The sequence below is a fragment of the Gouania willdenowi genome, chromosome 3 (genome assembly GCF_900634775.1).
Source record: "Gouania willdenowi chromosome 3, fGouWil2.1, whole genome shotgun sequence".
In the NCBI taxonomy this organism is placed as follows: Eukaryota; Metazoa; Chordata; class Actinopteri; order Blenniiformes; family Gobiesocidae; genus Gouania; species Gouania willdenowi.
Genome location: NC_041046.1, coordinates 26,618,374 through 26,641,182, shown reverse-complemented (window position 1 = coordinate 26,641,182; position 22,809 = coordinate 26,618,374). Strand labels below are relative to the sequence as shown.

General features: G+C 36.9%; 3 protein-coding genes across 5 annotated transcripts in view; 1 reads left to right on the top strand and 2 right to left on the bottom strand.

The window, feature by feature from the left end:
* apba2b (amyloid beta (A4) precursor protein-binding, family A, member 2b) overlaps nt 1–2,455 on the top strand; it is a 66,077-nt gene extending 63,622 nt beyond the window's left edge. The window contains exon 13 of the mRNA XM_028437059.1: nt 838–2,455. Within this exon, the coding sequence (XP_028292860.1) occupies nt 838–909 (72 nt within the window). The 3' untranslated portion in view covers nt 910–2,455. The remainder of the gene's footprint in view (nt 1–837) is intronic.
* Nucleotides 2,456–6,587: 4,132 nt separating this feature from the next.
* On the bottom strand, nt 6,588–14,627 carry sord (sorbitol dehydrogenase). Of its 3 annotated transcripts, XM_028443254.1 has the most exons (10): nt 14,376–14,627; nt 14,228–14,287; nt 14,118–14,151; nt 12,367–12,531; nt 12,003–12,162; nt 11,632–11,750; nt 10,458–10,523; nt 8,374–8,552; nt 7,115–7,236; nt 6,588–6,984 (listed from the first exon to the last, which is right to left on the bottom strand). In XM_028443254.1, exons 2-10 carry the CDS (start codon nt 14,279–14,281, stop codon nt 6,819–6,821), a joined length of 1,065 nt encoding a protein of 354 aa, XP_028299055.1. In that variant the 5' UTR covers nt 14,282–14,287; nt 14,376–14,627; the 3' UTR covers nt 6,588–6,818. The 3 variants fall into 3 exon arrangements, with proteins under 3 accessions (XP_028299055.1, XP_028299057.1, XP_028299056.1); XM_028443256.1 differs by lacking the exon at nt 14,118–14,151 and having other exon boundaries at nt 14,376–14,415; XM_028443255.1 differs by lacking the exons at nt 14,118–14,151; nt 14,376–14,627 and having other exon boundaries at nt 14,228–14,354.
* Nucleotides 14,628–15,438: 811 nt separating this feature from the next.
* terb2 (telomere repeat binding bouquet formation protein 2) lies at nt 15,439–21,237 on the bottom strand. Its single transcript, XM_028473873.1, has 7 exons — nt 21,067–21,237; nt 19,272–19,380; nt 19,027–19,166; nt 16,025–16,086; nt 15,872–15,939; nt 15,693–15,784; nt 15,439–15,554 (listed from the first exon to the last, which is right to left on the bottom strand). Exons 1-7 carry the CDS (start codon nt 21,128–21,130, stop codon nt 15,439–15,441), a joined length of 651 nt encoding a protein of 216 aa, XP_028329674.1. The 5' UTR covers nt 21,131–21,237.
* Between the last annotated feature and the right edge of the window lie 1,572 nt (nt 21,238–22,809).

Genomic DNA, 22,809 nt, shown 5'->3' with positions numbered 1-22,809 from the left:
AGGAGACCCCTCTGCTGGTAATAAAAGGCTGTAGAACTTAAAGTTATATGATATTTTATAAGGTAATGCTGAATATAAAAGGACATGAGGACATTTAAAGGGCACTTGTGTGGTCTTTAGGTTTTTTATGGGGTTATGACAAGACATCCACAGTCAGCACAAGTGTTAGTGGCATTTTTCTCACATGACAGATTAATTTTAATGAATCCAACTCACTTGATTGCTTTGTCCGTGCGCTCTGTTTGTTGGAGCATGAACCAATATTCTCACCTTCATAAAAGCTCATCAAAGAATTCTCCTCTTAAATAAACTGCTGTATGTTTAGGTCAATGAGAATACATAACTTTCCCATTCTTGCTGCATTTTTATTTATCTTTTTTTTTTTTGTACTGATGAATGCCTTAGCTTGTTACATTTGTGTTCGCATTTCACCTTGTGGAAATACCACCTAAAAGATTTTGTTTAAAATGACATGTGTTCATCTGAACATGTGTCATGTTTGGTTGGTGCTGAGAACGACCTCGCTGAACATCAAGTACGAAAAACATTGTTTTCTCTCTGTACTCAACTCAACTTTATTATTACTGTTCTAAAATATGTAGCTGCACATTTTGTATTTTTATGAGTTTTCAATTTTTACTTTTTGCAATAAAAGTTACATTTTTTACCCATTTTGTAAAAATGTTGTTGCGATCGAAGGGGCTGAACATTTTGCATTCTTCCCACGCCCCACAGTTTTAGAACCACTGGTTGTATACACTAATTAAGAGATGAGGAAAATCATTATGTTTTCTAGTTTTCTACTTCAAACTAAAGTTTTTCTTGTCCTCTTCTCAGATTCACATGAAGACGATGCCGGCTGCCATGTTCAGGCTCCTAACAGGACAGGAGACACCCATGTACATTTAAACAGCGGCCAGGCCGAGCCACACATGGCGGGCTGTCGGCTGTGATTGGTTGTCCTGTCACGCAGCAACCCCAGCGGGTGGATCGCTTCTCCTTTGATTCACTCCTCGCATAATTCCCCTCCCTCGGATCTGATCACTACGATTCAGCATCGTCTCTTCTTCATTTGTGCTTAACACGCAGTCGCCACAAGATCCTTAATTCATCTGACCAGCTGAGTGTGTGTGTGTGTGTGCGTGCGTGCGTGAATGCCCAAGCATGTGTGTAAGAGTGCATTTCATCTGCGCTGTGTACTTTTGCATCATTTCTTTGGGTGATATGACAGACTTCTTGTGTGGATGTGGCACAACTTATTTTTATATCCATGTAATGCAATACAATACTTAATCTATATCCCTTGTATATTTTTTTTTTTTTATTTTCTTCTTAATTTATTTCCATGTAAATACATATTTGGCTAATTGGAACTGAGGGCTGTTGGATGGTGCTGCTTTGTAGGTTGGCTGATTCTTGCTGCCGTTGAGTAAAGGCCAACCCCGTTGAAGGCAAATGGACAATTCAATAGCAAAATTGTGAAAGTGGGCGGCAGTTTTGTGTGGGTGAAAAATGTGAAAGTGAAATAATACACATCTGAACACAATGCAGAATGCCATAATCTTTAGATTTACTGCAATTTAGAGGCTAAACTTAGTCCTCTAAGACAGCAAGAGAAGCCTTTTCTATCCCTCCTGTACAAAGAACTGTTTCTCTCATTAGTTCTGCTTTCAATTTGATGTTTCTTTTGTGTGCGCTGCTTCGCTGTGTGTTCATCCTTTAGTGTTCTGACTGAAACTCATACACGAGTGGACTGTGAATGTAAAAAAATGTGTCGTGTGAGCCATCTCATTGCCATACGCAGTATTAGAATGTCTATACATAAGGAGAAACAATTTCCAATGTTGTACCCAAAAAACATGACCACATAGTTAGTCTGCAGATGTTAAAGTGACTGAACGAAGGTCTCGAGTCCTGGACGAGAGAGAGAGAGAGAGAGCTGTGATTCACACACTGTGACAGAAACACACTGACAGTTTTCTGATGCATTGTAGTAAATTCTCACTGTATGGACATTTTCTGTGTGCATGCCTCGTAAAGTAGTATGTCATTGTGGAAGGTTAATAAAAATCTGAGATGAAATTGCTTGAATTTGGTCAAAAGATAATTAAAAAGGAAGTGTGCCGCCCTCCCATACAAGAGGGGGAATAATGTAAAATATATTTTTACAAATTCAGTTATAAATGTCAGTTTTACCCACTAGTGTTTGCCGACATGCAATATGAATGATATAAACTACAATTCCCACCTACTGACATTCATTCACAAGTGAATTTCCGCACAGGAATGAATCATTTATGTCATGAGGCTCTGCTCAGAGCGCCCCAAAAAATAGAAAATTGTGTACAGTTACCTTGGCATATTAATAAATACATTGCCAATCAGAGTCGCACAATTTCAGGGTCCTGAAAATTCTGCGACAAGTTTCAGTGCCCAATCCTTTCACGGGCCTGATCGTTTTGGATCGTTTCAACGCATGCGCAAAACAAATCTACAACCTGTCAGCCTATTTTACGGCAGTTTGTGTTCTATTTAAAAGGTTGAAACCCTGCTATTTTAAATTAGAAATATATGTTTTGAGTGAATTCCAATTTATTTTGGATTTTATTTTATTTTGTGTTAGGTTTTTGATTGTCAGTGTTGTGTATTGTGTTTTTATATCCGTTTTTGTATGTATCGGTATGCGGTGGTTTTTCCTTTTTTTCATTAAAATTTAAAAATCATATATTTACATGTGTACTATTAAAATATTTAACAAACGTTGTCTTTTTTAAAAAAAAAAATAAAAAAAAAAAAACATCACAAAACAGCCACATATTTACACGTGTACTATTAAAATATTGGCTGTGGCTATCCGTACGGCGCCGTATCAATATACCGACATTATATTAATATCATTGGCCAGTACTTCTGTTTGCTATTAATACTACGTTACGGACTAATACGGTGGCTGGGAAGTGTCAGGTGAATGCATTTAAAGAAATGAACACAAATGCAAACAGGTCACAACACGAATGCAAACCGGCCACAACGGAAGTGTTTCCGACGGACCGGTATTACAGTCGGACGGGTATTATGATATGATAGCCTGATATGAAAAATATAAGAGTATCCTAATCAACTTTCACTTACTTTCATACGCGTTTCGATGTCTTCTTCTTGTTCTTACCTGTTCTGGTGGGTTAAAAACATCCGCCAGAAACGTGTCCGTCTGTATTACCGGTCCGTCGGAAACACTTCCGTTGCGGAACCCCGGTGGCCGGGAAGTGTCAGGTGAACGCATTTAAAGAAATGAACACAAATGCAAAAAGGTCACAACACGAATGCAAAATGGCCACAACAGGCTATCATATCATAATACCCGTCCGACTGTAATACTTCCCAGCCACCGTAGACTAATTTACCCTAGACCTAAACTACTAATCCGAACCGTAAACTACTTTACGGACGAGCTAACACATGACTTCCGGTAACGTCATAGACCACGTATGAATAGCCCAGTTCTGGCAGTAAATTAAAAAAAAAAAAACTAGGAATAGTAAAATAATAACAATAAATCCTTTAGTCATAATTATGAGATATCTATATTGTGACTTAATAATTATTATTTTACTTTTCGTAGTTTGTTTTTTGGTACGGGCTTCCAAACTGAGCAGCTGTGGATGCCCAGCTAGTGCGTCAATCAGCGGGATGATGAAGATGATGATGATGATGATGACGACGATGATGATGATGATGATGATGATGATGATGATGATGATGATGATGATGATGATGATGGCTAATTTAACAAACGAGGAGCAGCTTTGTGCACCTTGGAACTATAAGTCGTGCTATTCACACAGTGTATGATCATAATGCTGTGTTTGACGCCCTATGAAGAGTGAGGCTTTGCTGCTACTGTATGTGGGAATTCTGGAAGATGAAGTTTTAATCTTTCTCAAAATAATGTCACATGTGGACATGTTTTATAACCTGGTTAGCTATGCATCTGTGTACACTGTTATTTCTCTTTGAGTAGACTATATATAGCCCTTATTGTTTATCTCTCATCTTATTAAAACAATGGATTTATCTGTAATGTCTTAAATCAATTTGAAATGCTCAAATACAGTGACTTAATTTGATACAGTCTTGGGCTTATATGTGTTATATGTTATTAACCAATTTTCTCGTCATGACTTTTGAAACGTACGTATTGTTTGTGCATTAACATGGAGGCGGTTCTTTCTCCTTTACAGAAACTCAAAGTCTTCCCAACATCCTCATCACCAACCAATGGCAACGTCATCATCAAAGAGGTACTTTTCAACTTTAAAGACCATAAAAAATCTTTCCTTGGGAATATTATGGTGTAAAATGGGCTCAGTAGAAATAATAAATATACATACCCTTTAATCGCTGTTGATTATTGTATTTGATACCCTTCCTTTCTAAAGCATGCATAGAGCATTATATAATATTGTTCATTTACTTAGTTACAGTATTTGTGGAACTGGTGATTTTGAGAAGGAATTGAAATCATGACTGTAAAATTATGGTTGTCGTCTGACTTGATTTGAATTCTTATACTAGACCATAGGGATAGACATGTATTGTCACATGATCAGCCACACCAAGAATGTTTGTCACCAGCTGCCGTTGGCACCGTCCATGCAGATATATAACATTTTTACTGCAGGGAAAGAAAAGCTATATATAGAAATAAGAATAAACTTAAAAGGTTTAAAATATCAAACTGCAAAGAACAGATTGTCTAAGGGTCACATGGTGTCTGAGCAAATCACACTGCAGGTTTGGTTCAGGGGCCAAAATACAGACCAGTTTCATTTCAAGTAAGCTGCAGATTTTAAACTGGAAAATGAGCAACTTCAATTTTTCTTAGTATTGTTTCTATTATATTACAATTTGTATTATTTAAGAGTTATTTTAACAATTTTCTATAAATAACATTTTTTGCCATCCTGTGATATAAACATGGGAAAAAATGGAACCCTGGCAAATATTGTGGCTTTTTATTGAATGTATGTATTTAGAGGGGCTGAGATACAGTATCTACAACTGAAATATTTAGTCATTTACACAATGATTTTTGTTTTCTTTGTTTTTACTTTTTCCTGTGGGCCAAATTAGATACAATAAGTGGATTTTACAATGTGTATTTTTGGTTAAAAATGACCTTCATGAACTGAAAATACAAGTGTCAGTCTTAGTTCTGAAATGATAAAAACTGTAGAAATAATTCAAATTAGGAAGCACTAAATACCGTTTCATTCCATTCATTTTCTGACTTTTTTTTTAATTCTTTAAAATGTGTATTAACATGAATTCATTCCATTATGAAACTATTATTGAGTTTTCTTTTAACAGTATTCTCAGCCAAATGTTGTAACTGGACTAACTGGGTACTTTGATTCAGAAATAAGTGAAAGGCATAATTGCATATGATGCATCATTTATGCTCAGAAAAATCAAATGTAGTTCAAGAGGCCCAGTTGTATTATTTGGGTTATAATATAAGAGCCAATCAGTGTCTTACACACAGTCACTATTATGGAACATTTCTAAAGAATAAAGGGATTTAACATGTGGGATGAAACCAAGTGCATGCAGAGCAGGTGGTGCTGGGCTCATAGCTGTAATCTGTGTTGTGAGGCAGCCACTATTAACCATTACATCACTATTAACCATTACATCATCAGTGCGTGACATATTTGGGCTAAGCAGACTGACGTCAGATGAGATGACACGCTCGCCATAGTGACAAATAGTGAGGTGTAAATGATTCAAAATAACTCATGTGATGGTGAGATCAGTTTAAACTGGGTTTTATGACCAAGGAATAAATCAATTTACTCTCTTTATTCTTTGCACATTTCATATGTGCAGTTAGCAGTTTACAGTTTTCAGCATTGTCAACAATATTCATTGCCCACGCAATGACGTATTTTACAGTGAACCTCTGTCGCCCCCTGGTGTTGAGATTGTTCCAAAAGCAGATGGAGTAAATCAGGGGTCACCAGGCCTCATCATGGTCCATGTGAGGTCCAATGAGCTCCATTTAAAATTGGATTCACTTTCCAGGATTTAAACTCACAAATATAAATACATATGATAAATGTAGTTAGTATTTAATTACAGTTAAGTAGTGCTGATGATGTTGTAGTATAATTTTATTACTGGAACATTGTGACAAAAGTCCTGCAGATTTTGTGTAGGGTCAGTGGTATGTTCTTTATAATAATGATATATCTATTTTTATAACGCAAGGTGAAAATATGCTACATACAATACATGCTATGTTACATGTTATACGATTGGTTAAAAGTTATGTTAGTAGCTAGTAAAATAGGAAGATGATAATTTTTAAATGACATGTAATAAAGTGTTTCATGTTGAAAATTAAAAATGTCCTACCTTTTTAAGTTACTGTGAGCCTTCCTTTTTATCACACTTCTAATTAAAGTGAAACCGTGAATATTTAATGATTTTCTAACTGGAAGCCTTTTGATTATTCAGTTCCTATGAAGTAGCTCACAGTTTCAGAAAGGTTGGTGACTCCTGTAGTAAATAATGAAGCTTCGAGCTTTAGATTTTTCAGCTGATTTATTTCACATCTCTTGACTGATAAATATTAGATAACTCAAATTAAAAGTGCCCATTATTACAATATTAAAACAATCCTGATTCCTATGAAATAAATTAGTGCACTATCAGTTGAGAATCACAATGCAGGATTAATGCGTCTCCAAGGGTAACAACCACTCAGGCTGGGTTGTTTTCTGCTGGTTTCTTTAGTTTTACAGCAGAAACTCACATCAGGGGTTTTGGTCACTCTGGTCACACTTCAACATGACCTTTATCCCCAGACACTGACGTGTGGTTTCGAAAGCCTGGACAGCCTGTTCCAGAGGGAAACGATGGGTCACCAGTGGCTTGATGTTAACGCTGCCAGACGCCAACATGGAGATGGCCATCGGCCAACTGTAACACAGCAAACATAAAGGATATCACTCACACCGAGACATGTGGTCACAGTTCATATAGAAAGCGCAGACACACAATAAAGTAAGTCAATGAACGTTCTCAAAAATAAATAAACGTCATTCCGCACGTGTTGCAGTAGCGAAACACCCCTCTGATGTCCACCTCCCGCACAGCAGCATTGATCAGAGGCACAGACGCCATGTCAGCACCTAGGCCCACCAGTACCACCACACCACCAGAGCGTGTGGCCTGATGGGAAAATAACACATACACAGTCGATCATTGTACACATCTTCAGATAGTGAAACACATTTCAGACTTTACAGTTTAAAGTGGACAAAAGTGCACGAATAAAAGTGATGAAAAGTACTTAAAAGTTAATTCAGGACAGCATATTCAATTCAACTATAGAATATGTCAAAAGTCAAAACATAAAGATTATGTGTTGTTTGATACAGTAAGTTCCATAAGTTCAAAACACTTATGTGAAAGCAAATATTCCATCAAACGCAACATTTCTGATTTCCAAAGACCTCATTAAAACTGTTACCACTGAACCTTTACCATGGCCAAAGGTTTGTGCACACAGGATTATGCAAAGGTCAGCGTTTTTTCATCCCCATCCAGTCTATAACTGTATCTCAGAACAGAAGGTGAGACTAGAGACTCCAGTGAACCTCCAATATGTAAAAGTCAATGAAATATTTGGATTTCATCACGTATTTCATAAAATTGGCATCATCTGGCAAGGTCTGCATGCAAATCATGATAAAAATAAACATATAAATACTCTGAAATCTCATAAAGGGCTATAATATAACTAAAATATGGCAGAAATAAACTTCTAGTAGATTTAGAGTAATTTCAAAGATTTTTTTTAAAACAGTGGTCATTGCCAGATAGTCACACAACATGATATTTTGACAGTTTGAATAACAGAAGTAATTTCGTAACATTTTTAAGGAAAAATCAAAGTGAGCACATACAGTATATACTAAGTTAATACATATTTGGTATCATTTTATGCATTTATGCACTTTTTTTTAAACTAAAATAAATTATTAGAATATTTAGGTGTCACCACTAATATAAGCAAAGTAAAATACTATTGCTTGTTTCTAATAATTTTATACCATGCACTTTTACTAAATATATAAATGTGTCTGTCTGGCTTGAATCTTTGAACTTGAATGTTGTTGAGAGAGGTATGTGCAATTTTGTTGTACTTTGTGCAATAACAATAAAAGGATTCTATTCTATTGACCTTATGCAGACTGTGTAAGGGAAACCGCCACATGTAGAAAAAACCAATACAGACTCTGTACAACTCGTCTTAAATTCTCCTTAGTCCTATAATCTAAATATGTAAATGCCATCATTACGCACATAGATGGCCGTTTGGATGCAGCTCTCAGCGCCTGTGCATTCAATAGTAATGTGAGGCTGCCCTCCCAACATGTCCTCCACACTCTTTGCCAGGTCCTGGGGTCTGTCGCTTTTCTTCACTGTCAGCTGGAAGTCGGCGCCCAAGTCTTTGGCCATGGTCAAACGCTCAGCAGTGAGATCTGAGCAGCACAGGGAAGGCAGATAAAGCAGGAAGATGCATTTGAATGTCATTTGTTTCTCTACTCTGTACGTTAGTGGTTCAGATCATTCATACGCTGACCGCCTCAGCAGAGACATACTACAGTTAAAGCAGAACTAAGTAACTTTTTCACCTTAATAAATCCTTCTCGTAGTCCTTATGAGGGTAATACAATTGTTTATGAGGTGATTAGGGGGTCTTTCATCTCCCCTACCGTCTCTGGTCATAAACCCGCACTTGAAACTTTCCTGTTTCCGACCCATTGGCAAGACGTACTGCTTTACAGCAGCCCAATACAAACTAATGCTAGATTATGACCAGCCCTGTGGCTGCACACGGTTGTCTACAAATTCACTTTTACCAAACTTGTATCATGGCGGAATCAGCAAAAAAATGGCAGAGACTTTTGTTCGAGGAACAGAGCAACTCCATGCAGCGACAGCTCAGCAGCAACACACACACTGTCGTCGTCGTGTGTGTGATTGCGCAACAGACACACACTCGCAACCCAGCGTTCCATCAGGCAGCACGCACACAAATATCTATCCATCCATCCATCGATTTTCAGAGCCACTTTGTCAGCACACAAACAAACACATCACACACATTTCCACACTCCCTTCCTTATTACTCCCACATCATTCATTTGTTTTACTTGTCTCTCATCCTCATACTGTTCACATGGTCACATGGAACTATATGTGTGAAAGCACCCTTAGCGTCACTGTTGTATTGGGATTTTTCAGTGATCGGTCGCTATCGTCTTGGGAGAGCAAAGGTGTGCATGTAGCTGTGGGGTGGGGCAGGTGGTGGGGGGTGCAGAGTGTTTACGACAGTGACATAACCAAAAGGGACCTTTAGGGGGAGCGCTAAGCGCAAGTTACTTAGTTGTGCTTCAAACAATGTGCAGTCATCTCTCATCCCAGTGTATGTGATAAATAGGTGTACTTAAAAGAAAAACGTGTGTGCTACAATAAAGTTTAACTGATTAGAGTGCTGTCTGTTTATCATCCATTGGATTAATATCATAATCACAGGCTTTTACTCATTAACAGTGTTAGCAGCTTCCTGCCTGGGTTGTTTCATACCTGCCTTTTCTGTAACAAGTGTTGTTTTGGTCTGAATTATAGCACCTAACCTGATCGGGACCAAGTTATGAAGTGGATCAGATCTGAGCAAGTATAAAAGCTCCGCCTCTTGCTGCGCGCTGAACTAACAGTGTTGCTCTTCACTGTCATCGTGGATTTATATTCATTATAGTTGTTTAAGATCATAAGCTGTTCCTCCATTCATTGTAAAGACGCTCGCTCTGCCAGTTTTCAATCTTCACCCCTTTCACGCGCACATAGCGAGGCTGTATCACTTGGTTTAAATTAGCGTGTTTTGATCAACGGCCGTAAGACAGCTCCCATCTGACAGGGAATGTTTGGTTAGTTTAAGCCAGATAACGGAGATTATTCCAATCTAGATTTGTAACATAGGCCCTTTGTGTATTTTATTTGTTTGCTTTTTTTATTATTCAGTAAATTTTCTCTTATTTGTGTGTTTTGGTTGTCATTTTTGTGTTTTGTTTGGTATTATTTTAATAATTCTATCTCAGTGTGTGTTTGTGGTGTTTTATGTTTCTCTGTTGTTTTCTGTGTATTTTGTCGTCATTTCTCTGTCCTTTTTATTATTCAGTATATTTTTGTCTTTGTGTGGGTTTTTTGTCGTTTTAAGTTTCTAGTAATATTTAGTATGATTATCATTTTTAACTAAAATAAACATAAAACCCCATATTTTTTAATGCTTTCATTTGTAATTTTCTACACTCTCTCTCTCAAGTACCCCCTGTAGTGCCGTTGCGTACCCCTACCCCCATTTGAGAAACACTGCTGTACGTTACCAGTGATGACAGCCTGCGAGGCCCCCATCGCCTTGGCAACGAGCAAGCAGACTAACCCGATGGGACCTGTGGAAAAACAGGAGATGAAAAAACATTATGCAATTTGACCCTTGCCAGGAGAGAAGGTGCAGCACTAGTCAGTCCATTAGTTTGTTTCATAACATCAGTGATGAGTTAAACAGTGATTACCCTGGAGTGAGTTTTAAGGTTTACTGGTTTGTCTGTCAACGCTATCATTGTTCAGTCAGTCTGACCTTGATAAACTGTAACTTGACCTGAGTTGCTTTGTTTGCACAGCATCTTTTTTCCCCCTTTGAGTTCAAATGCAGATGTGAAAATAATGGATTACAAGTACTCACGTTACTGTAATTGAGTCGCTTTTATGGGTACTTGTACTTTTTTTTGAGTATATTTCTAAATCACTTATTTTACTTTTACTTAAGTGCGTTTTAAAAGAAGTAAAGTAATTCATTACATTTCTACACCCAAACCGTTACTGAGTAAATTATTATTTTTTTGTGATTATTTTTCCATATGTTAGTCGTGCCATTTCTGATCAAAGCCCAGTCACTTTCTATGGTTCAGGTTGTGGTTCCTACCCATTATGTTACCCACATGGCATATTTGGCATGTTTTAGAGTTAATGAATGTAGCTATACTTAGAGCCTGAGAATGGTTTTATTTTGAATTGGTGTTATTTCATCTAAAAAAACAATTGTACACTTTGACAAAGCTTTTTTTTTTATACAGATGCCTTTGTAGAAAATAATAAAGACAAATACTTCATAAATAAGTACGTTGGTTTTGCATTGTATTGAGTTGTTGTCCTGATTTGTGTAAGATTGGAATTATATGTTAAGGATAAAATAATATAGTTAATATACTTTATAGTTATAATATGAAGATAAAACAATAATACTTTGCATATTTGTCTATTTCATTGTTATATTTATTTGTGTGCTTTTTACAGTTCTCACAATTAGGAATAAACCACTAATTAGTAGATAAAGAACAGTTGTACTATTTAATGGAACTACTTTTTACCTGCACTGGGGTATTTTATGTTTGACTTACTTGTACTTGTGTACAATTTCAATCAAGTTACAGTACTTCTACTGGATTAGGATACATCAGTACTCTTTACACCTCTGTTGAAATAAAGGAACACCCTGACCTGCCCCACAGATGAGCACCGTGCTGCCCAGCGTCACACCAGCTCTGCGGCAGGCGTGGATGCCCACAGACAGTGGCTCGATTAGAGCTCCTTCCTCAAATGTGACATTATCAGGAAGCCTGGAGATATAAAGAACACACAGAGAGAGAGAAGTCAAATTCCACTTGATTTAAACAGCACTTTAATTCACACACCAATGGTCACTCAGCGGCCATGCAAGGCACTAATCTACCATTAGGAACAATTAGGATTCAGTGTCTAGACCAAAGACACTCTGACACACATACAGGACAGGAACAACATCTCCATCACAATTCAAACCCTCCACCACCCGAGCCACAGTCGCCCCAGCACCAAAGGTGTGTAGTTACTTGTAGCAATAGTTGGCGTTGTGCTTGTAGTATCGACACAGGTTTCCGTTGTCAGGGGGCGTGGCACAGAAGAAGATCGTGGGAGACAAGTTGTATCGTCCACCTTTAACAAACTCATCCATGTCGCGGGGCACACCCGGCTCAATGGCTACACGATCACCTAGAAGGTTCAGTTATAAGCACTTTATTACACAAGTTTATTTAAGCGTATGAGCTGTAAAAAGTATCTATTCTTAGAAAAACCAGAAATCGTATCACGTTGCTGTAGCCGTCAACCTCCCAAGACTTAAGTAGTGCCCAATCTAATCTAATCGATGATTGGTTATTGGGTTCTTCTAAAGTCAGATTATCACCCTCGACTCACCCACATCCAGATGCCTGACTGCTGAGCCGACCTTCACCACCCTCCCTGAGGCTTCGTGCCCCAGAACCATGGGTTTGGTGAGGACAAAGTCCCCGATCCGCCCGTGCTGCCAGTAGTGCACATCTGAGCCACAGATCCCCACAGAGTGCATCTGGAGCACAACATCTAGGAAGGAAAACCCAACTGAGATGAGACGGAAGTAAAAACTTTATCAGGACACAAACCGTGCTGATGATGATACTGACCTACTAATAATAAAGTCAGGAACAAAATAAACACGGCTTCTCATATGTCTGGTATTATCTAGTGATGCCTGAACGCAACACCTTAGAACATACTGTATTGTCACAATTGATGGATATATTAGAAATAGTTTTGTTACTTCCTGAAGCTGGTCAACATCATGCTTTAGTTATATATATATTTAAATTTTTACAAAGAAAGATCATTCTGCTGGACTGATTAGATACTTGGACAGGTCAAATATAGTCTACAGATTAGGAGTTTTCACACACACACACACACACACACACACACACACACACACACACACACACACACACACACACACACACACACACACACACACACACACACACACACACACACACACACACACACACACACACACACCAGCTTCAGTCAAAATCATGCTGATGAATCACTTTTTCTACAAACACATGAAGTCAGTATTATTCACTTTCTCATTAAATATCCCATCAACTAACAGCTGTCCTGATGCAGTGATATTTAGAAATAGTGAATTAATACAAAAATTGAATCAATAACCCCAGCATGATTATTTTCGTTGTTAAGTTTCATTTATTCAAACACCTACTTCTCAGGAAATCTACTTTGATTTACGTTTGATGGTCGCTTTGTTGTTTCATTGACTTCCGTGTAATAATTCTACAGTAACAAAGTACAAATACTTTGTTACTGTAGTTTTTTTCTGGTATCTGTACTTTACTTGAGTATTTTTTGGCAAATTTTTACTTTGTTTTTTAAACATATCTGTACTTTCAATGAGCTCATTACGTTTAAGACCTTTGAAGATGACCCCACGACCAAAAAAAAAAAAAAAAAAAAAAAAAATGCAAAATTTTGTCAGTTTGAGCTTTTTTTCTTTTAGGCAGGTGCCTTAGTTTTATGGTTAACATTTTCAACCTTTTTAAAAATGTTAAAGTCAAAGCTGCTCTGGGTTTTATTGAGCAGTTGCCTTTTTTTTTTTCTTTCTTGAAACACTTCCATTACAAATGTCATCCATCATGAGTGCTAAATTCTCCAGGTGTTTGTAGAAGGTAACAGATTATATTTATTTCCATGTACCAGTTAAGTTCTTAAAAGTTCAAAGCTGCTCTGGGTTTGATTTATTATTTGCACTTTTGTTTTTCTTGACACATTTTTTTTATATATTTTTTTTAATTATGCTAAACTCCAGGTGTTCAAAGGTAACAAGTACCAATATTCCACAATTTCTTTATATATACATATATATATATATATATGGAGTTTGCTGGTTTAAAACCTCTGTCATATTATTAAAGGAACATTTGTTTTACTTGTTTACTTAAGTACATTTAGTAGTATGTACTTAACTTTTACTCAAATAACGGAGCAACTTCAATACTTGTACTTTTACTAGAGTTTTTATTTTTTTTATTCAAGCATCTATACTTTTACTTGGGCACTGAAGACTAGTACTTTTGTCATCTCTGATTATATTATCTTATGGATGTATTTAAACGCACCATTGGGCCCAGGCTCCGGTACTGGTCGGTGCTCCTGCGGGTAGAACGTGTAGCCGTCAGGTTAAATCATACACACACGTGCCCAGTGTGACAGAACCACACACACATACCAGCCTCAGGTCTCCCTGCGCGTGCAGCACCACGGACAGGTTTTCCTGCTCCATTACGGACTACAGACACAGTAAACAGACAGCCCAGTGAGTTCAGACGGACGTTTTCAGTCCGTCGTAGTGTGTATCAAAGTCCAACAAACCGTACATCAGCCTCACACACGTTTTTTTTTCCCAATATTAACCTCACACAGACAGAAAAGAAGAGGCTGGAACCTAAACAAAGCCGCTGATTGGTCGATGAGCGACGGAGCAGCTCACTGTGCGGGGGTGGACGGGACAACTGTTTAATTAAAAACACTGGCTAATACTGTATACTAATGCTAAATATTCATCAGATGTCATTTGTGAACAAAAGAGAATAGTTAAACATTAAAAAAAGGAAAAGAATAAACAGCTGAATCTAATTATGACCTTTGATTTTCACTGATCCTCTCAGACCAAAAGGAGACTGGCCTCTGACGTCACACTGACCACGTTGTATTAATGCAATTTATTTTTTGCTGATGTCATGCTTATTTGATATTTTGCAACTTGTTTAAAATCTGCCTTTTCTAATCACACTGAAAAATAATTAGAGATTATAGTTAAGAGTAGGAATTTAACCTTTGTGACCTAATAATAAAACCAGCAAAATTATTCAAGTACGCGTAAATAACACACATAAGTATGGAAGCCCGTTTCCGTCACTAAAAAAAAAAAAAAAAAAAATCACCAAGGAAAGTCATAATTATGAGATAGAAAGTCATAATTATGAGTTAAGAAATTGTTATATATATATATATATATATATTCTTGGTTTTCACAGTTCCGCTTCATATGAACTGAATTAGAATGAAATAAACAAAAGGATTTTCATTGACAAATATGTGGTATTATTTTATATCTATAATATTATAAATCCTCGTTTTATTTTCATACTTTAATGTAGGTTTGTTGTTTATTTTTTATTTATTTGTATAAAGTATTACTAAATACTGACAATTTTATTTAAAAATGTGATTACTCACAGTGAATCATGCTATTGTTGAGAATAAAAAGTCACACATGGAGACAAAATAAATAAATAAACAGAAAATATATGTTTATGAATTTTTCATCACATCACACATGTACGGCAGGCGGAGCAAACGCATTACAAACATGACTTATTGCACCTGTCCTAACTGTACTAACCAGTCTAACCTGTTCCTGTATCAGAACACATTGGTTTAAGTCTGTGACAAACAGCAGCAGTGGGTTTTGCATTTGGAACATCGGCAACAACTTGGCTGGAAGTCACACAGGTCACCAGTGTATTTGTGGAGCTCGCTCATGCTGACGAGGCCTGGAAGAAAGCAAGAAAATTAACTGATGAGAAATCCATCTACTTTTTTTTTTTTTATATATATCTACCAGTTGCACATTTAATTCACTAATTCAATTTTATGTGTGTGTGTGGGGGGGGATGAGTGAAGAACACAACCTTCTGTAAGCTCACTGCAAACTGGATGATTGATGGGAAATCTAGAGCGGGGAGTTTGATTCTCTGATGAATCTTCATGTGAAGAGTTGGACCTTCCAATAAAACATCAAATGTCTATTTAGACTCATTAAAATCTAATGTGTGCAAATATTTGCAGTGACAAATTCCATTCTAATTACTCAATCTTGCTGATTTCATCTAAACTGTCCTCGTCTTCTGTCAGAGGATCCAATGTACTCTCAGACTCCTGTAAAACAGAACGAGTCAAGATGAAACATTTTCCAATCAATTACAATATTTACTTTTAATCAATTCAGGTTTGATGCACTTACTTGCGTCTCTTCCTGCTCTTCTTCACATTCCCAAAGGAACCTCCCAACCTCGTTTCTCACCTCTTAAATAACACACAGTGGGTTACAATTCACAGTGTGTTTTATTTATGTCTGCGTTAGAAGTTATTAGAATAATTTAGCACCCCAAAAGTGTTGAAACCAGGGTTGGGGTCAATTACATTTTGAAATTACAATTACGTCTTCAATTATCCATGTTCAATTATAACTCAATTACAATTATAATGACCTGCAATTTTTCCAATTACGATTAAAATTACAATTATTATTTTTATCCTGGAAGTCAATAACAATTACGTTCTCAATTAATAAAATACATTTACAATTAATCACAATTACTGAGCCTTAAATGAATAAGCCCATAAAATGTAACCTTCCGCTTGTGTTAGCTTAGCTTCCTGTTAGCGTCTCTTAAGATAACGGGTTGGTTTTGACTGTAAAAAATACACTAAAAAATATTATCTATAATCTAATTTGTTTTTTATCAATTGGTTACATTGTTAGGCTTCCTTATTCATTAAAAGTTTGGTTTTCATATTTTTGGTGTGGGTGTCTGAGCCTTTTTTGCATCGGTATACGCCTCGATTTAAAAATAAAAATAAAATTGTAGTTGGATAACTAACTAATTTCAGAATTATTAACAACATATAGCATGTGTAAGCCATAGAACTGTAACCTGATTCCCCAGTTTTTTGTTTCATTAAATTGTGGTTGACAGTTTTTAATTTCCGAATTTCCATGGCAATTACAATTAATACAAAAAGTCAATTATCTGAACTCAATTACAATTTAATTATGATTTAAACAGCAACAGTTTCTTCAGTTACAATTATGTCACAATTGTAATTAATTAGCAATTGCACAATTACATATGACCCCAACCCTGGTTGAAATTATCTGGCAGGGTTGGGGTCAATAATAACTGTGATCGCGTAATTGATAATTAATTACAATTATGGCAAAAATAAGATTGAAATAGTACTTGGAAAAATGTGTTGCTGGTATAATTGTAATTGAGTTTTGTAACTGACCCCTTTGAAAAGGAAAGAGTAAGAATTGTCTTAAACAAAGAACAATATGGGTCAGTTTTTGGTTTCACGAACACAGAAACGATAGTCTCAGAAGCACTACGAGAATCTGACTCCTCCAGCCTACTTTCCAGGAGCTTCAGTAAAAAACTGGATGCAGAAGCGGAACTTGCAGCCACACGTGAAAGAGCAAAGGTGATGAAAGACATTCAGATTCAACAATCACAGCTCCTCAAAGTGGAAAATGAATTTAAACTTGAAGAGGCAAGGTTGGTGGCAGACCTAGAAAAGGCTGGAGAGGCAATCAAAATTAGAAGAGGAACGAACCAAGTTGGAACAGCTAAAGGCAGAAAAAGAAATCCAGGTAGCAGCTGCTCGAGTGAGAGCGTATGAAAACCCTCAGAGTGATTTCAGAGAAGCAGAGGTTGTAAACCCAGAACCTGAACATGTAGCTCCACTTAACTCTAATGCCCCCTCGTTCCGACCTCAACCAGCACCTTTGGGAGCAACGGCGACTATTGACGCTACAAGTTTAGCTCAAGTGAGTTAAGTGAGTTTGAGTTGTCTTGTTGTAAATAAATACTGTAAATAAAAATTTACAGTATTTATGTAAATAAATACATAAATTGTCAATACTGAGGATTGTCAATTACTTGTCTGGTTTTACAGGATTAAAATGATTAAATAAAGTATGTTTATGAATTGTTTGCACAGTACAAAACTATAAAATTAAATAACTTGTATTGTGTATTGTCTTGTAGTTTTCACGGTGCTCTGCTATGCTCAACATCAAATAAAAGGGTGTCGAGAAGCATCAGTCGAGACTCCAGCATCTTGTTCTTTCAACCCAAGGGCCGTTACAAGTTTAGATAATTGACTTTGTAATTGTAATTGGCATGAAAATTCAATAAAAACTTTATGGCTCATACACATATCAGATAGCACTCACTGCTCTAGACCTGCCTTGTCCCTGCTAACAAAATACATGTAACTAACAAGGGCCACGTTTACATGGGAGCTTTAATTCCTCTTTAAACTGGAATAAAAGTTAATTCCTCTTTAACCTGACCTTGTAAACACTTAATTCCTAATGCTAGTCTAACTCCGAATTAAACTTAAATCCAAATTAAGTCGCTGGTTTATTCCAATTTTAATTCTGAATTAGATAATTCATCTTTCTTGTAAACACTGAACTGGGTTAAAGCCGCTCTAAGTTAATTCGGATTGTTTCGAGACTATTTAATAAGAGCCTTAAAAGTGAAGTTAAAAGTGAAATGGGCCCCTTATGGTTTCACACATGCACCACCTGGCCTGATCTGGGCTGTCATTGTTCAACTGGCTCTACCTCCTAAAAAGTGGGTGAATCCCAACATGTTAATCAGGGTCGGTTGCTGCATTCCATCGGTGTGCATTCCTCGGATGCCATGGTGAATAATACCTTGTGAATCTTCACACCCATACACGTAGTAGGTATTAGAGTACTTCAGCATGAATCATGGTCTACTGTACCTCTTAAAGGGCATTTTTATTTTATTTTTTTTTATAATGGATTGGTTGTTATGAGCTATGTTGTGAAGATAATTTTTTATTAAAAATAAATAAAAAATTAAGGGGTCTAGCCCTGATTTAAGCCTAACAAGATGAGAAACAAATTATATGACAGATAATTGTTACAGTGTATTTGACAGCTAATAATTGAGAGCGTAATTGTAATTTACTTTCGGGGGGGAAAAAATCCTCATAATTGAATTGTAATTGAACATGGATAAGTGAAGACGTAATTGAAAAATGAAATTGATCCCAACCCTGCTAAATGGGAATAAAAAAAGAAGGAAAAAGGTCTGACAGAGAAATTTTTTCTATTTTAACGTCTTATCCTCTTACAAGAGCTCAGGCTTTTCCACAATGGTGTTAGTTTGACTTATGAGTGATTAATACTCATCCTGTAATTCTCACCGTCCTGCACTGAAGCTGGTGGAAGCACGTAGTGGCCGATACACACAGATTTGGTGCTCTGTCGCCTTTCGCACGTAGACAGGAACTGCTTGTGAAACACTGTCACTTTATTCCAGAGGTAGTCTTTGCTTTGAAATATCCTGGAGTAGTTCACCAACAGTGTGTGTGTGTGTGGGGGGGGGGGATTTGTTAAACCAGTGCTTTTGAAATGATGCAGAGTAGTAATAATAGTGCATCAGGCTCACCTCAGTGTGTCAGGACATTCAGCATCTGCACTGAAAAGGTAATCCGCAGCCCTCCAACTAGCAACTGTACCCATCTCTGAAACTGAGGACAGCAATCGTACTGATTTTCCTACAAAACATATATATTTTAAAAAATGATTCAAGCAAAAGTCTGTTTTCAGGATTCTGAACCCCTAAAAAAAACCTGAAAAGCAAATCAAAAATCATTTTACTTTCTCTATTCCTCCCACATTAACCCAGAGTACGCAGTGCCATCAGGATGTGCACTTACTAAAATACTTTAATAGTCTACCACATGCACTGCACTATATGGCAAAGGAACATCCATTAAGAAGGAGCAAGGATTCAGCCGGCTTGGCTTTTTCCCATGATGCATCCTGGCGCTATGTGTTCCTCTGATAAGTAACACTAGACCATTGATTGAAAATTGCTAGAAAAGTTCTTATTTTCTTACGCAACTCATTTGACTCGTATGTCATCTCATAGAAGCAATGTCAAGGATGTGCAGTCAACCTTTTTTTGTGCCAAAATTTCAAGGTCAGGGTCAAGGTCGTACAAGTGTCAAAAAACAATATTTTCTATATCTCTATGAATATTTATCGTACAAGTTTGATGCTGATATTCCTGAAAAGCTCATCTTAAGTGGAGTATTTTACTTTGTCGGACCGAAGCCGTACAACCTACTCCTAAAAAGATAGGTAGAGGTCAAAGTTCATGATGTCTACAAAAAATAAAAAACCTATAACTTGGCCACAAATTGAGATACAGTGCCACATTGAGCAACATTTCCTTTCAGTGTGTGACCTTCAGTCATATTTAAGGTCAAGGTCAATGTTCTGTATTTCCTGCATTATTTCAATTTCATTAGTAAAAAAGAACAAACTTGTCAACAAATCCAGATGCAGGTTGTCATTTTTGCCAATTTTCAATTGCCAAATACGTATTCGCCTTGTGAATACAGGTCTTGGCCAGTTCACTTTAAAACGCCACAGTATTCTATTACCCACTGTTAACACAGTGTGAGCTTCCCGACTATGACGCCCTATTCAGCAGTGACAAACTTACATTGTGGCCAGAATTCGAGTTTTCAGATGGTTTTATTTCCTATAAACATTAACCTGAAAAAACTCTCTATAGATATGAATACAAATTCCTGTGTAACAGAAAATGTAGCAGTCGACAAGTAAAGAAATTGCATTTTAATTTATGTTTTACCTTCTTATGTTTACTTTACAACAGTAAAAAAAATAAAAATGGGTGCTTTCAATGACCTATTGACTAAATGCGTGAAATGTGTGCTTCTTCAATGTATTTGTGTTAATTAAGTAAATTAAGCTGTCTGTTTAATCTAACAAAGTATTTATTTCTTTTCTATTATTATTATTATTATTTTATTTTTTTTTACCTATTTAATCCACAGAAATTAGGAAGTAGCAGCTCTAGTATTCAAAATGCCAGGATATTCAATTTTTATCTACTTTTTCAACTTCTGAAATCTCAGCAAAACAACAAAAATGAGGAAATAAATCTCCAATGGCTTAACAATAAATCAAATCTAATACCAGGTGCTACAATGAGACATAATCAGTATATTTCACCTGTCAGTGGTCTTAGTCCTGCGACTGTATATTTTGAATTTGTTTGAAATGTAAAATAAAAATAAAAAAACAATACACACATGTAACTAATTAGCTGATTAGACTCGTAACTTAACTTTGTTCCAACATGCTAACCAAACACTGTAAAGTTACTAGCTAGCATAGCATTGGTTTTGACGAGTTAGTTGTTTGCTTACTCCAGAAGTTGTGGGTCTCCTGAGGAACGCTGTTAGAAAACCAGGCAGTCTTGTTCTGAAACATGACTTTAACTGAGCAGGAAGTCGTTATGTTGTGATGTAACTAAATTAAAAAAAAATACATATATTACAAATCCGGGTTAGGACGAAATGGTGACGTCATTAAGGCTGAATCCGACCAATGGCAGCACCGTCGTTGGCGCGAAAACACCTCTGTTGCATTCACTGACTCTGAAGACCGTCGGACATGAGAAAGATTAGCTCAAACTGCAGAAAGAATCACCAAAGTCTGGAGTTAGTTCAATGTTTTGTATTTTTTTCCCCCCATGATAACGACTTACTTGATATAACACACAAACAGCGACTTCATATCTGATTATTTTCTATGATTAAATGCCAGTTCATATATTTGACCACCAGATGGTAGTATTTGCAACATATTGTGGATGCTGTAGTCCCTTAGACGTGGTTTTTAATTGAATCAGACCTGTAATAAATTTCAAACTGAGGTCACATATTGATCCTACAGTTCTGACTTATAATCTTATTACCATGCACACTTATTTCTATGCACTTGTGTCTATGTCTCTAAGCAGTAATCCTGTCGGTGAAGCAATTCCACAATAGGCTATACTGTAGGTTTTGAAAAGATAAAAAAAGAGAACACACACATTTATTGGTTATTTCCTAATCACAGAATCATTATCTATGATCAAATTATCACATATTTGTGAAACCTCATGTTCGTGGAGCATCCGACAAGCACGCTAATTCCTGCATCCACATGCAGCAGTTTTTGCCCCCCTGTAGACATCAATGTCTTTGCTTTATGTTCTCTATAACATCCTTGCAGGGTTGTGTGCAGGTCAGCCACTCATTGCTGCCACGTGATCACATGCACACACAGAACCCTGCTTGCCCCTTTCTACAAAGCTCAATAACGCCATGTAACCTTGTGTTTTATAACAGCCGCAGCCTATTAAAGAACGTATTGCTGTAGAGCACAATTGCCTCATTGATGCTGGTATAACGAATGGGAGACGCTTGTTTGAACTCTGAGAAAACAGACAGGCCATCACTCTGTCACACTTGGATATTGGGTTTAGTCCCAAGCTATGAATGGCATATCAGGCAACGACTGGTAAATGAAGAGCTGAAGCTGGTGTTTCTTACAATTCCAGCACATTCATATAACAATATTAACTTGTCCTCATCCACGCACTGACTGGGTGAGCTGGTTCAAAGCAGTGATAACTCTGTTGCTATGACAACAGTGAAGCCACACCCAGTTTCTTATACCCAACCCCCCATCACGCACAGCTCTCCACAAAACATCAATAGAGGGGCTGGTTGGTGATACATGCACTGAGCAAAAGGAATGAAGACAAATTATATGTGCTCTATTAATCTAATAGGTGGCTCCATCAGGAACAGTATTAAACATGGCAGTATTTTACCATGCTTTTAGTACTAATGTATTTCATATACAACCAGTTAAGGGAATTGGCATGTGGAGAATCATTTGGGAATTTGTAGCGATCACCACTGGATAAATCCATGATAAAAGTAATTGATGTTGCCCTAAATAAATGAGGCACATAAACTGTCTGTCGATTCATTGATCAACAGATTAACAGAAAAGTACTCCTGCTATGGTGATTTGCTTTGGTCTTTCTCTTGTGGGACAAATGAATTCAATATTCTCTGTGTTTGGGATTGTGGATCTGACTGAACACTCTAATA